General features: G+C 34.0%; 2 protein-coding genes across 2 annotated transcripts in view; one reads left to right on the forward strand and one right to left on the reverse strand.

The window, feature by feature from the left end:
* Nucleotides 1-401: 401 nt before the first annotated feature.
* LOC129003940 (BMP-2-inducible protein kinase-like) overlaps nucleotides 402-16437 on the reverse strand; it is a 31247-nt gene continuing 15211 nt past the window's right edge. Inside the window, exons 10-16 of the mRNA XM_054432292.1 lie at nucleotides 15398-15560; nucleotides 14531-14654; nucleotides 13441-13630; nucleotides 12207-12296; nucleotides 11620-11670; nucleotides 2625-2843; nucleotides 402-1945 (exon numbers count right to left, since the gene is read on the reverse strand). Coding sequence (XP_054288267.1) covers nucleotides 402-1945; nucleotides 2625-2843; nucleotides 11620-11670; nucleotides 12207-12296; nucleotides 13441-13630; nucleotides 14531-14654; nucleotides 15398-15560 — 2381 coding nt within the window. The remainder of the gene's footprint in view (nucleotides 1946-2624; nucleotides 2844-11619; nucleotides 11671-12206; nucleotides 12297-13440; nucleotides 13631-14530; nucleotides 14655-15397; nucleotides 15561-16437) is intronic.
* LOC128994184 (lissencephaly-1 homolog) overlaps nucleotides 6862-16437 on the forward strand; it is a 70925-nt gene continuing 61349 nt past the window's right edge. Inside the window, exon 1 of the mRNA XM_054418557.1 lies at nucleotides 6862-6865. The gene's annotated coding sequence lies outside the window, so the exon portion shown is untranslated. The remainder of the gene's footprint in view (nucleotides 6866-16437) is intronic.

A 16437-nucleotide genomic window follows, 5' to 3' on the forward strand; every position in this document is an offset into this window, starting at 1 on the left:
TAATTACGGGATTTTAAAAGAGAACAGTTTATTAAAATATAATTTTAAAAGTATAGTTATTTAAGATAAAAGCACTTTTTTAATTGGACGCTAAAAGTAAAGCATTAAATGTTTAAATAAGAAAAACCATTGGGTTAAAATACTATTTAACACTTTACAAAGTTTTATCTTATTTAGGTACGTGTTTTATAGTTTGTTAGCATTGTTAGTCTTGAAATTTCTATTTCTATTACATGACGGATGTAAAAATATTTATGTTTATGTAAAATTTAAAATTGTTGCTGAGAGTTGTTGAGGTTGAAGAGTTGTCAAGTAACAGGTGAAGTTTGAGAAAGGAATGTCAATAATCACTTACAAGCGTGTAGCACCTGGTAGTTTGAGGTGGCTCGCGCCTTCGGCCCTCAAGAGAACGGATTGTTACGTGTTTTCAGAGAACCGTGCCTACGATCGGTTTCAACAGGCTTTTCATCCCTCAAGACTTCAAAAGGTACTGAGCTCGAGTGATCGACTCCTTCCTCTACATCGTCACTCGGAAAATCCTCAAAACTCATGTTGCTAAACCCTGTTTTGGATATTTTACTGATTTTCTTCGAGATTTTACCAGTTTTCTTAGAAACAGAAGATTTTATAATCTTGTGCTTCCCCTGGAGTGGCGACTTTCGAGGTTCTTCTATCAAATGGTATTTACACTTTTCCGATAGGCTATGAATTAGGTGCTCTTTCTTTGTTTTCAAGTTGGTTTCTTCAGCCGCCTCGGGAAGCATTAGCGCTTCCGGGGACGATGTGTCAGGAGGTGCTTCAAGACCTAACTCTTCAATCCTCTGCGAAAGATTGTTGGAAATTTCTTTGGATAAACTTTCTACATTCACCGACAAAGAGGTCGGCCTGTGTGGAAAGTACTGTGAATCCTGAGCTGTCTTTGGTAAGTGATTGAAAGGTAATGAACCAAACAGATCTTTATTAGAACTAGTAGGAACTGTTGAGACAAACAGATTATTAATCTTAGGGAAAGGATCTCTGTTCTGTTCCTCAGAGAAACTTGCCTTCCTGTCAGACCCGCCGATAATAATCGACGTTTTGTGGTACAAACCGTTATTGGTCGAAACGATCTCACCGTCTGCAAACGGGTTGCTGCTGTGTTTGGTAAACGGAGAAGACCCGAATAAGTCTTTATCGTCGTTGATGATACTTTCACCGGGGACAATGTCCTGAGGAAATATAGGAAAAGTTTTACTAGAGTCGTAATCTCCAGTAAAAGTATTGAATCCGGAATCTCTTACATCGTGATTAGTGTCGTTACTATCATCACTGAGGTCCACCAGTGATCCTTCAGCCACCACAGGAGATATTGCGACTAGAAGGGGAGGAGAAGGCGTTGACAATTGCAGCAGCGAATCAGGAGTGATGTTCACTTCTCTCTGAGCCCTTTTCTTGGAATCTGGCTTTTGGAATGGAGCTAGAGCAAAGACGTCTTTGGAAGGTGTTTCTTCTTCAATTTTTATTAGCAATGGTGGAGACGGTGGATTTTCGTCTTCAGTGTCCAACTCGTCGTCTGCTAGGAGAGGTTTCTCCCCGTAGGAATGACCTACAAACAACATGTCCGTCTCCCCCTCAGTCTCTGGCACTTCCGGCACTCTCGGACATTTGTTGATTGTTTCTTCCAACGCCATGCTCTCAGTCTCTGCATGGTAGGCTGAGGATCCACAAGTCATCACACTATCATTTATTGTTTCCGTCTCCCCTGTCCCTTTCTCTTCTTCTTCTTCCTCTTCTCGCGCTCTCAAGTCACTCGCTGATCCAATAGAATCGTCTGAAACCTCCCCACTCACCTCTCCTGGTTGTTTACTGTTCTTTCTTTTCTTGGAAATTTTCGTCCGCCCTTTCACACCAGGCTTCTTTCTTCGGCCAAATTTTGCGTTCCTCAATATATCACTCTTCTTTCCCTCTGAAAATCACAAACTGGTTAGATAAGGTTATTTTTATTTTACTATCTATCTGACTAAAATCATAAAATCATTTCTACCCTGAGATTAGAATATTTAAAATACTTTACAAATAAACTGCTGCCCAAATTCAATAGAGGCCCTAACAATTTTTTTTTTCTTATGCAGTGAAAAATCCTCCTTAAATTAAAATATATGCTAATTCTGGAACTTACGCTAACGGTTCTGCATACCAAGTTTTGATTTTGAATTTTTTTGTTTGTTTTAGGACGCCAGGCACGAACCTAGAATTGTTTTTAACATTACTTCAGGCTAGACCTAGGGGTTGCAGCATTAGCACTTAAGATAAAATCCATTGGTGATTTGGCGGGATTTGAACTCGAGACCTTAGGGACCAAAGACCCGCACTCTAACCACTAGACCATCTCGCTCCCCAAGTTTTGATTTTGAATAATCTATTAGTAAATAGTGTCTATTAGGAGGGTGTAAGGAAGGGACGAGTAAAAGCACCCCAACACTAAGAGTCATACATAGATGCTAGGTGTATCAAATTAACGGCAATTGAAATGACTGAACAAAAGCAAGGGTGGTAGAGCAAGGGTTCTTGAGTGTATGCACAACCCATCTGCCACCCTAATTGACACTATCAAATAAATAATATACCTCAAAACAAGATTTTACCTCTTAGATTGTCATCACTGTCGTCCGATGAAACGTCGTCGACGTTGAATGTGAGTTTCTCATATTTTGACCGGTCCTCTAGCGGGGCTCGTACGAAAGGAGGAGACGAAGATAGGGGTGGGTCAACTTCTTCTTCTTTAGGGGACGGCGTCGGTTTGATGCAGAGCCCGTTGGTCGAGAGATAACTGCGCCATTCCTCGGCTTGACTCTTCTTTAACTCTAGACAACAATTGTTAGGTTAGTTGCAGTAATTGTTACCTATGAATGGTAATCTGATCTTTAATCAAAAGTGTGTGCCTGTGTATTTGTTACAAATACGAGAACTACCAAACCAACAACCAGGCCATTCAAGTCCTTAAAATTCCCTCCACTATAATCTGTGTACGTCCAAAGTTTTGAGGTATATATTTCTGTATGGCTTTTAGTGTAGAGTTCTTCAGTAAAGACAAAATGCTCATAGCTTGAGAGACCTCTCATATTTTGATTTCTAGATAGTTACAGATTAAGGGTCGGAAATACTGGTTTTGGCATTACTATATAGCTAAAATCACAGAGAAGTACAGAACAGAGGATACACACCATGGTACACTTAAGTGTCTAGCACTAGTGCTGGTGTCTAGGGCAAAGTCCCACACCCCCCCTCGCCCTCATGTACTAAATCGCTTAAGTTGGAGGAAGACCCTGTGTGATAGGAATTTCCGCACAGTGCTCACGGTTCGGGCTCTTTCTTGCTCATCACAAGTACATTTCTGTCCCAACATACCAGAGCTGAAGGCGCACGGTTGTCCCAAGCTTGATTCCTCTGTACCTTACTTCTCTGAGCTAAAAGCCATAGTTCATCAAAGGGATTTAAACCCTAAACAGAAGTCCCACATTCTAACTACTCAACCAGCCGCAGCCTCAATGTCAAGTCTGCGTCTTTGAAATGTGTTTTTATTTGTTTTGTTTTATAGTTGTTCATATTCAAGTTTTAGAAAACGCTACTGGCATTTTCACTCAAAAAAGATTGTATGAATATTTTAAGGGAAATCAATCCAAATTTCTCAAATGTTTTGTGTAGGCCTACATGTCAGAAATCAAACCCGTCCCTTTTTACTTTCTCCCCCTATACATAGTATATGGAAAATGTATTGTTTCTGAAAAATTTTTGAGATTGAGTTTTGGGTGGAAATATTTGTTTTGGGTCCCCCTTAACACAAAAAAAAGGGTTATCGAAGTGATGGTGATTATGAGTAGATATGTGCAGAGCTAAATACTACACCTTGTGAACCCATTTTGACCAAATTTAGTAGGTAGGTAATCCATATTATTTTGAGATTATAAAATGTTTTTAATTGTGAAATTTAATTGTTATTTTTCCATAAAATAACAGAACAATCAGATAAAAAAACTGCTCAAAAAATGTTGATCGAAATTGATTAATTTATGGTCCTTTTAACTACAAAATGGTTCTTCACAATTTAACACAGAAGGAATTTAGGTGTTAGGAAGAGCCTCCCACCCCCTTAACTCCACCACAATAGGTAAGTACTTTTAGTATGTTGATTAGGGGGCCTGTTGGCTTATATACTAATTATTTCCCTTATTTGGTTTTTTTCTTCGTTTCCTGGACCAGTTGAGCTAGTTTTGTATAGAACTCTTGAGGTAGGAGATTTATGAAAAATGGAATGGATTTTGTCTTTAATCTAAACGTCTTTAGTCCTCATCTAGGGCAAAATATTGATATACCAAAACCAGTATCTTCTGAACTTTTTCAGAAAATCTAACAGATTCTTCAGTCACATAACAGTTTTTTTTTACTTTTTTTGCTTAGATTGGACATGTTCTCTAGTCAAATTATTTAGTTCGGTTATAAGTATACTCCAGCAAAATAATTTGTAGGACTTGCCTATATATACAGTAGTAAATTTTCATATTTTTGGTTATTTAACCGACCCTGCTCACTTTATCTTATATTAGCGAATTTCCCTAAAGGGAAGTAGCTATTACCGTAGGTGGCACGGTAAGACCTAGACCCGGGACCGATTTACTTTTTCATTTTGATGTCTCCAGAGGCCAAAAACACCATTCGTTCAAATTTTTATATATGTATATATATATATATATAGACTTATATATATATATATATACGTCCGTGAACGCGATAACTTGAGTAATTTTGGTCCGATTTTGATGAAATTTGGTTTACAGGTGTAAAGCGGGATAAACTTGAATGAATTCGTGAACCAGCACGATCGGACCATGGGAACGGGGCTTTACGGGGGGTTTTATGGGGTAAAAATTGGTTTTTCTCACTTTTTACCCTCAAAACAAAAAATTTCCTGATTTATCTTTAGACCTTTTTAAAGAGCTTAAAAAAACAAATAATTTGGTATATAAAAGTATTTTTGTTCAATTATTAGTAACGGAGAAAATCTAAAAAATTGTAAATTTAAAATTCCCATGTTATTCTTATGGAGAATATTGTCAAATGTTGTAGTTTGCTTGTTTATGGATATATATTGATCAAACTTGGCAAATTTATTTATTTTGTACTAAGCTATCAATATTTTACTCAAAAACACACTTTATTAGTTTCCTTGTAGCAGAAAACCTAGGTACTCATTAAACCTAATGTTATTAAAATATATTTAACTGAAAATCAATTTAGACGAATGGAAATTCGCTTAGTCGGCAAGTTTGCTGCGGCGGGGGTATTTTACTATTATAATAGGTGTATTTTTATCAGTTATTTTTAGTGTGTAATTATGGATTAAAAAGGGAAAAATGTAGTGGTTTCAATTTAAGACAAACTTCAAGCCTTGGATGGGGTTGACAACAGAGAAACTTTAAAAATGTAATGTTTTTTAGTTAGTTTAAAATCGTCATTGTATTGTTCCTGTGTTTTTCTGACTTTTCCACTGATCTGATCTTTTTACAATCAATTTAGGTCAGATAACCGAGAATGTACTGTATATTTCAGTTCACAACAAACTAGATTTCAATATTAAACATCCTCTAAAACGTAGACTAGTCAAGTTTAATTTTTCTGTTAAATATAACAAATGACGATTCATAAATACGATTCTCAAAGCACTATTTAAAGATTGAGTACTACAGTTCATTCAAAAAATGTAGGCCGTTTGAGGGGAAGATTTTCGGGGTTCTCCCATCACTTGTTTCTTAATGCATGTTTTGTCTGACAGTTTGAGCGTATTAACAGCTGTTCTTTCAAAGATAGAGTAAGGTGGAGGGGATTGTAATTTCTCCCTCTACAACCACCTACATTTTGTGACCGGGGTATATTCCTGTCAGTAAACTAAATTTACTTAAAAATTAATTTTCTGGAACAACCTGAAGTAGTGTCTGGGTGGAAATAAGAAGAAGTTTCCGTTCCAATATATTTATTGCTCTGAGTACAATACAGTACAGGGTTTGTTGATGTTATTGTCTATATTAACAAACAGAACAATACGACTAGCATTGTATACAAATAAAGCAACATTTGGGAAAAGTAAAAAATAAGTGAGCGTAAATCCGACTTATTTGTCCTGACACTCGTTAGGCTGTTCCAGACGTAAACTTGGGACATGTCAAGAATAAAATACCCTCCTTAGTGGGCTACAATTAAAAATAATACAAACAAACATAATCAGTTAGACTGTAACTACATAAAACTATACACTATTATTTAGCATTAAAATGTTATCCAAGCGAAATACAAATTTTAAATGATTAAGATAATTTTTAATTAAAATACACTTTTCAAATAGCCTACTAAAATAATTAAAAAGGCACTTTGATGTAAAAAAATTGCCAACCATTTTTATAAATTTATAAATTTGGTTTGAAATTTGTTACCATAAAAATTTTTATCGGGACAATTATTTAAAACCTAAACACAGTTTTTTATGTTGAAAAATTATTGAGTTTTTAGGGATGGATTAAGCATTTTGTAAAACAAAAACAATGAGAAACAATTAAACTGACGGTTGGGAGTTTAATTTAATACTTAAAGGGTTCGAAATTGGAAAATTGTTTAGCTCACAAACAAGCACACAAAAGAAACAATCATGAACACATAAGACATACAAACACCACCAACGAAAGAGCCAATACTAAATCACATCATTTTGAAACTCTTTGGAAACCAAATTCAAAAGTACTTTTTCTGGAAAAGTAGTGGTCATTTGAAAAAATTTATAATAACCTAATTTTTAATAAAAATTTAATACTCAACAAATTATCCAACGGGAGGAGTTGTAGCAACATCACTAGCCTCATTAACATTTACGAGAACAGCCCAATAGAGCTCATCTTCAAATGTGAAGGTCGCTGGTTCGATTACTAGCAAGATTGTTACCAGACAAAGATGCCAATTGTTATCGGGTCACCAATTAATGATGCTATCTAACAACATGTAGACGTTAGATAGTAACAAGACCAGGGCTTGGACTGTTCCCTTACATAATAAAGGTAATAAACGTCAATGATAGACACAATAAAAATAGATAAATCATTTGCTACAAAACAAAAACCGTTGTATAAAAATCTACTCCCCAACATTCAAAACTACAACAGGGCAACACTAGAATTAATATGGTAGAATTTTTGCAAAATGTCAAGAAACAAAAGAATCGGTAAATGTTAAAAGGGCGGAAGGCCAGGAATGCAAATTTTAGGGAAAAGGAAGTTAATTGATTACAAGTTTTTTGTAGTAGCCTAATTGTGTTTTAAAAATTTCTGACCTTTTCCGTTAATTCACTACGACTAGTTGAATATGGTTAGGTTAGGTTTTTCTAACTCTATACCATAGACTAACCAACACAAGTAGACTTCTCATCCCATTGTAAATTTTGAAGCATGTTTTTCGTGTCTAGTTCATGTACTAGACACATGGGCGCTAGTGTCTACGAAACTTTGTTTCTATCACTTTAGGGTTAATTTCTTGATTTGTGCTTTACTGTTTGGTTATATAACTAGGGGACAAGTTATTGTTTATGATTAGATCGTATTATTTGGTTAAACGAGGTTTTAAATTACTGTAATAACGGGAAACAAATTGTAAACAAAACACGACCTCTACATAAACCGTACAGAACTAACAATAAAATTGTCTTCAGCTGTTCCATAAGGATGAGAAATCTACTAAGGGAGTATGTTTTACCTATGTCTATACCAACCTGTATACTAACCTAACCAAAGTTTAATTCACTACCACTTGCATGTTAATGATGTTGTAAAACAAGGGATTTTAGAGATTTTCTTATGAGAAACAATAATTTGGAGTTGGACTTGACCCAAACTATCCAATAGTTTATTTTGACGCTAAGTACTTTATGTTTTCTTAAGGTATTAGTGAAAAAGTGTAATTAACACAACAAATTCTGTTGGTAATAAAAATTTCCCACAACCAGAGGATTGACAAGGAATAAAATACACACAGGCTCTAAAAGAATTTCGAACAAACAAAAAGATACAAAAAACACAGACAACACATTAAGAGCAAAATATGCAATGCTTATATTGTTATTTTTTTATAAGTATACCTCTTGACATGTCCCAAGTATAATAAATAACTAAAAACTAATATCTCATGGCAATAAAACATAACATATGAAAATATGGCAGATGGAGTACCTTCATATTGGTTTTAAGTAAATTAAGTTAACATTTCTGGAATAAAATATAATTTCAACCAAATTTCTCAATAGTATATTTTTATTATTCTCTCTCTACTCAAGATTTTATGATGATTACTGATTTTAAAATAATACCCTCTACTTACGTCATAAATTAAATAAAAATATTGGTACCTAGAGATCTATTGGGATTTCACTTTTTGGAAAATTATACTTATATAAACTCCAACAGAAAAAGAGGTTAAACAGACTGACTGATATTTTGTTTTAAGTTTAAAAATTTTCTAAATACGATGTTAATGATGAAATGTTCTGTGTCAATTTATTGGCCTTTGTAATAATAAACTATTAAGAAATACATTAAGAGTCTTCCTTAGTGGAAGCCATGTTGGATTTCTTCCCCATAAGAACAATGTTAAACATTACATCATTTGTGGACACGTAACGGCGTTATTTGTTAAGATATAGCTTTGAAATTTATAATTTGTATTTTTAACATAATAGACTCGTGACTGAGGTTTTTGAATTTCGAAAATCCATTTTCATTTCCTTTCAATAATTAGCTTAATTTTAAGCTAATTAATAATCAATTATTCATTATAAAAATTAAAAATTGTGAAATAAAAAACGTCAATCTCTAGAGGACCGCAATTCCTTAAATTTAACTCCTTATCCATAATTATATGACAATTTGCTGATGAGATATTTGGACCCAAAGTTAACACTGTTCTTATGGGGAAGAAATCCAACATGGCTTCCACTAAGGAAGACTCTTAAACATAAAATTATAAAAATGAATAATTTTCTTTTAGACAAGCGTTTAAATTTTAACAAAGAACTACAGTTCGAGGAATGTTGTATCAAGATGTTGTATTACATACTTATGAAAATCAATTGATTGTATTGTAGCCCTCTAGTTTAGATAGATATCTTACTGGCTAAGAATAATAATAATTGTTTTTAGTTTGATCTTCAAAATGTTCCTTTAATCAAAACTGATAGCTTTTTACCTAAAGAAGCTCCTGTAGATACGCATACTTCACAAATAAGTATTAAAATTCGTAATTTTCAAGATATACAATTTCTATGAACATTTTTCCATTGAATTTCAATTCTAATGAGAATTCTTTTACGATATAGTGCCAAAAATTATGTGTTTGATGTCTGGAAATACATGGAGCACGTTTTTATTTACTTTGTTCTCAATTGAATAATTCAAGTATAAGAAAATTTGATTGTAATAATGAATTTTTCAATAACTGGCCAATAATACATCCTAAACTGTAATATCTATTTTGGATTAAAAGATATGAATATATGAACTGCACATAAATAATTCGGAATATAACTTGTAGTTATAATACATGTGATCAACTATTGTACACAAGTAATAATTAGGTCATATGCCATTTATTTTTTATTTATGACTTAAGAAACTTGGAAAATGAGATAATAAACCAACAGAAAAAGCAGTAGGAGTAAAAAATCGAACACTTTTACATGGTTTAATAGTTTGTAGTAAATATAACAAAATTACCACCTTAAGAAGAAAAGTAAATTTGCTTAACTGAGCATTTTATTAAACTACAGAATACAATACACTTTGTGTCTTGAACTGGTAACATTTGTTCATCACAAATGAATTTAAACATATCTAAAACACAATTCCTCTAGTTATGATTGTTGGAATTACTTAATATTACAATATTTTACCTTGTTATGATTTTATTCTTCACCTACTAAAAGAAAATTCATAGCCGTTACAATAACATCGTACAATATCTATTATACTTTTTAAAGTATCCATATCGTAAATAGTGAAAATGATTTGACATAACACAAACTCAAAATTACTTGTCAAACACTTCACTTCTTTGGTCTTTAATTCTGCCCTTTTAATCTTTGAGCACCTTTACGAACACAATCTAAGACATTTAAATGAAACTTCTCATCATAAAACTAGTAAACCACTCGATATCAAAATAAATTCTAATAAATTCATCGATACATTAAGTAGATATGCACATTATATCATATAGAATATAACTTGAATAAACAAATATGAAACCAAGAAAATAAAGCTTAATAATCACAAAAGCAACAATGTGAAAACTAACTAACCAGCACTTTGTACTGCTAAGCTTTGTATACAATATAGCACACTATAAGTTTTACTTCTCCACATTATACATTTCAATATAAAGCTAATGATGCGCTTTAATACATATATATAAAGTAAACAAGGTGTATGTTTCTATATTTATATCCTTAGATAGGATGATGAGGGTCGTAAGCCCAAAACCGAGGACCAAGAAAAAGTCTTACTGTTTTTTTGTTGACCTACTATTTTGGTCTACAAGTCCCATCATCCTACCTACTTCTCTTTTGGCCTAGAAGCCCCATCATCTTATATACTCATATCAATACACTATGACTGACATTGTTTTCATAATTTTTCTAGTTTTCTAACAATTACAAGAGAATAAACGGAATTTCTTACACTATAAGCATATATCTTTTATCACATTTATATAGTATGTACATATTTGTTAAGATGTGATGACTAGTGGCCGTAGTAAAGTAACGATTGCTTGGAAACCAACAGTGAACATGAACAATAATATCCGTAGTAAAAGGGACATTAAATCAAATGATTGTATATTTGTTTGGTATTTTACAAGGAAAATTAATCTATTAGAGAAGTTGTAGGAATAATGGAAGTTCAACTAGCTTACCTGAAGAAAAATTAGTCTAGAGGCTAACTGATGCAAAAAGCCACACAGCATACTACTAATGTTTCATTTTAGTGTGGATCTTATTCAGAGCGAGGTATGAAATCAATAGACCGTGTATTTATAATCCATGAGCCTGAGACTTTTCTTAGGTAAGCTAGCTGGACTCCTACCTGTATATTTTAAGAAAACCCAATAACCAACTAAATATTTTTTTACTAAGAGGATCTAATATGTAAAGTGTTATTGTGTAAAAGAGAAAAGACAACAAGTGCTGTGACATAAAAAACAGCGATTTTGTTCGAACATTTGTTATAGGCAACTGGGAATAATTAAATTATCTTTAGGATGTTTATGCAAATACAATGCGTCCCAAAACCCTCAGAAAGTTATTTCCGTTGAAAGGCTGACTAGTAATTGAAATGAATAAAAATCACAAAACAACTCGTACCAAAATTCCTTCTACTCACAATGATTGAGTTGAAATTCAACATTTATCGCTTTAAGCTTTAAAAATAAAATTCTCTAAATATATAATCCTAGTAATATTCTAATGGTATTTATATAAGTTTTTGTAAGTACAATATAAATTCTAGGCGGAATATATGATTTGCGGTTAGCATTCAACAGCTCATGTCTTACCTACGACGGATGCTGAAGAGGATTTGCCGGACTTGGAGTTCTGACGAGACACTAAAAATAAATATATATAGATTAGTATTAAACATGATTTTTTTAAATATTCCACAATCACATTAAAGAATGTAATGCTCTACTTCTTACTCTAATTACTTCAGGTCATGCCTAGACAGCATCATTTTTGCTTACATATAATCCATAAAAAATTACAAATAAAAACACTGCTTGTTTCTAAACTAACTGTTTATTTAGAAATGTAACACCATTGACTTTTGTAAACTGAAGAAGACATCCCATCAATATGGACAAGCTGCACCAATTGTTTATTTAAAAACAAAGCAACATAGTTGAGTGAGCCAGTACACAGTGTCTAAATTTCTACTTTCTACCTTATTTTTTTTAACTGACAGATGGTGTGTGTTAACAGATTCTATAGCTTTCAATAAGTCATCTTATCAGTTTGGTTTGGTTAAAAAGTGTACATAAGTGACAGAAATTAGTAATTTACATCAGCGCAAATTCAACTATGTACATTTTGTTAACAATTTGGCGACAACTTCAGTTCTGGAATGGAATGTCTAAACACTTACCAGGTAATGTAAAAGGAGCAGAACTGAACGGGTCTTCACTATTAGACACGGCCATTACCAAACTTTCTCTACTCTTCACATTGGAAATACCTGTAAAATAAAGAATATTTTGTAAAAATGATGTAGAAGATTCAGAATTTTTCCATACAAGGAGGTGAGGTAAATAACGTAGACATAAATGTATATGATCGTGTAGATTGTGCTTGTGTCAAATCATTATCGGTACTATCATTAATTCATTATTGTTACTTTTGAGATACAGTAGACTATCGCTCATCCGGACTAATGTGGCGGACGTCCGGTCTGGATTTCGATAAATCCATCTATTGAGTCGAGCAAATTCAGTAATGTATATAGCCGTTTTTCAATTTTGTTCCAGGTCCACAGTATTGATAGCCATACAAATGCAATTCCACCGGTAATAATTTTTACAGCCGTGTTATCCGAGTTTTTGATTATCCAAGGTAGTCTCGGTCCCGTTTAGCTCGGATAATCGGACTTCTACTGTACTGTGCCACTAAAAAAATCAAGATTGCCGATCCAGACTAGGGAGTCTGGACAAGGCCGATCCGGATGAGCGAGAGTCTACTGTAGTAACTTGTACCTAGCTCAGGACTGTATTTGAAACTGAATATTAATGTAGGGTTAGTGAAGAATGGTGTGAGATGATTTTTGAAGCTCTGTTACTGACTAAGATTAGCTTTTCTTTTTAGCCAAGATTTGAAAAAAAGTCAATGTTCAAAGACAGCTGGGTCTCATTTAGAACCATCAAAAAGCTAGTAACTTTACTAAGGATGGAACCGTTAATCTTTTGATTGTCAAGTATGCACAATGAAAATTCCAATATACCGCTATGCATCTTGCTTACAACAATATTTATCACTCAACAAAATCATGTATTGTTTAACATATTTTCAAGCATAAGTTTTCAAGCAATCAAAGCGAAGCAACAAAGTAGACTGAAATAATTAATATCATACTATTAATGGTAAAAAATTTGAATGATTCAAATTAAATTTTAATCACCGGTTACAGTTCAAGGAACCAAGAGAAAAATTAAAATGAAAGGAGTTTTTAACTTTTAAAGTTAGAATTACGAACACACTATAATTTTCATGTGCCTGACCATTTTCAAACAGAAAACTTTCTACATGACTTTGTCAAATACAAACATACTTTTCTCAATGTAAAAACTGGAATATTAATAACATTATCAAAAACAAAATAACCTTACTTGTTTGAGATCCTCTTTTGATCCTATCAAACTCGGCACCGAAGATGTGATCTTCTGTCATCTGGCTGAAGGCAGGGTCATCGGCCACTTGGCTGAAGGGAGGTTCTTCGAAGGGGTTCCAACCGACCGGTCCAGCTGCGGACAGCGACCTCCCTTCTGGTGCGACTGCGGCACCCACCGGCAACTCGCTCTGCAGCAACATACATTCGGTTAGACGTGAGCGTAATTTAACATAACAGGATGTTATACAAGAGGATAAATGTTAGCAATTTCTGGAATAATGTCTGTTAAATATATCGGTCATTTGAATGGCGACCAATTTCAACTCACTTAAGGTGTACAGTCTTTAGACACAAGTGTGGTCTAAAGTCTTCAAAAAATATAAAGATAACACGAACATAGACAGACATTTTTATGAAAAAGACACTGCATGGCCATAGAGCTAAGTCACAGCACGGCTGCAGGTTCAGAGTGTATTGCTAGAGTGACCGTTCCTGTGACCTCTTCCCCTCCTACCCCTCCCACTTTTATTATCAGCTCAATTGTCTTTTCACAATTTCTCTACGTATGAGGAATCATCATCTGGTTTGTGACATTCAGACAACCATGATTGATTTGACAACAAGGTATTTAACATCTTGTATAATGTAATTATTAAGTAATCCGAAAGGTAAAACCTCAAAAATGAAATAACAAGATGAATAATACTATTACTGAAGTATAACATATTCCCTTGTTAATACTGAAAATACCTGAGATTACTGAGAAAATTCTATTATTTTTGTAACATCTTCTGTTTGCTCGCCCGAGTGAAATGACTATCCCGCTGATCGTGTCTTCTTATTAACAGTGAGCATTATAAAATAATATTAGTCTGCCTATACTTTCTATTACGGCAAAAAATGACTAAATAGGCCTTCTGTGAGAAGGGAAGAACATATATTTTAATTTGAACGGACGGTGTTTTTGGCCTCTGGGGACATCAAAACGAACCATGAGACCCATGGTAATAGCTTAAATTCCCTAAAGGAAAAATTTGGTGAAACCTACATAGGGCCTACATGAATTTTGATAGTAACCCTAAACTTACATGCGAGGTTGAGATGTTATGAGTGACAGTCATGTTGGTCTCGGGAGGAGAGCTGGTACCAGACTGTGTCTTGACTGTTGAGTCGTACGGAGCCAGAAACTGACTAGTCTCATCTGCAAACACTCTGAAACACAATTTTTTATTTACTTTCCATTTTTCCGAGCACGGTAAGTTACCAGATTTTAAGGGAGTAAAAACATATCTTGAGTAAACGAAGGACTTACCCATTAAAATACACGTATGCCTATACCTGGGTCTATGTGTCAGCCACAAATTAAACTATGTGCAAAGGAATGTAGGACTCAAACGATATATTTATTTATGATAATAACGCTCAAGATCATCAAATCAAACCAAACTCTCATTTAGACAGGATCAACACCATTTCACAAGTAAATGTTTAACGGCATAACCCCGAAACTGCTGTTTGTTGACAAACGAAGCCGACGATGGCCATATGATGATGCCATACACGTACAGATTATGTAACCCTGCTCACTATGTTTCATACATGTGTAACGCTACTCATATTCTACTAAATAGCGTAATTAATTTTAACTAACCTAAATTTAAAGAATACTAAACTCTTATATAAAAGCGATGCAATTTACTTTTGTTTCTACAATCCATTATGACGGATGAGTAACTATTTCATATGGTAGATTTAAAGAACCCTTCCGAGTCCCTTACCCGTTGCAATGCACAAGTACAGGTTCTAGCACGGTATAAAAACATGGAAAAGTAGGAAAAACATAATTTTGACAGTTCCCCCCCACACACGAGTGAATGGCACATTAGATTATTTTCTAATAGGCTACGGCAGGTCCATATAGATGACTCTACTCAGTAACACAAGGGGTTGCTTACTTGTTGAACGCCGAGGTGTCGCTGACGTTCCTCCGATGGGAGGGATGATGACCAGAGGGGGAAGTGGAGGGAGAGTGTTCCCCTGCTATTGGACACTGAGACACAGACTGTGTCGGAGGAGACCTCTTCATCCCCTCCTCTTCTCGGAACGGATCTGGATATCCTGGAAGAATAGATAAAATTGTGGTTAAACTTTTAAAAATACTAAGACTCATATCAATTAATTAATACTTTTTGTACCGACAATTATTTATTTTCAAGTACAATAGAAACTTGATTAACCAGCGTATCAACCGTGGTACATAGATAGACACATAGGTACATAGGTGCATAGATAGACCTCTAAAATTATGTTACATAACCTCACTATCTCAAGAAAAATACAAAAAAAAATTTTAAATTAATTATTGTGATAAAATGTATTGTATACTCAACCTTTATGGCCCATTATTGATTTTCATTAAGCTCTACATAATTGTTTTTCAAACATTCTTTGAGTAAGCCGAACAAAGAAATATCGATTGAGAGCTCCAAGATGAAGTCACGCTTGCGCTGACTATCGTCTGCTGCTTACACATTGTCTGCTATGGGCCATATCACAACAGACTTCATTTGCTCGGGATGACATAAGCTAAGTGAGTGATTGGGTGTTCAGTAACAATGTCAACTTAAGTAGGTAGCCAATGGATGAAGTAACCATGGTAACTTTTAAATTGTGTGGATGAAGAGAAACCGAGAATTAATTGAAGGACAAAAGGAAAGAACAAAATTATGTCGTTATCCTTATCTTTTCTTCTAGAGGAGTGTTGTTACTATTATTTAAATACTATCATTTTACATTTTTTATTAGTTATCTAATGTTTTTATCATTTTCAATATGATGGGTTTTCAACTACGGGAACATCAATTTTGTTTATTAACATTATAGACATTCCTCTGTTCTGAAACAGGGAGAAAGAACGTTAAGTTAAGTCATCAATCAAACAATGTGTCTGTTGACCTCTTGAAAAAATGTACAAAACATTCTTTTCGGTTTGGTA

Source organism: Macrosteles quadrilineatus, unplaced genomic scaffold, assembly GCF_028750875.1.
Source record: "Macrosteles quadrilineatus isolate MER2022 unplaced genomic scaffold, UCM_ALF_1.0 Scaffold_1__1_contigs__length_201487025, whole genome shotgun sequence".
Classification (NCBI taxonomy): domain Eukaryota; kingdom Metazoa; phylum Arthropoda; class Insecta; order Hemiptera; family Cicadellidae; genus Macrosteles; species Macrosteles quadrilineatus.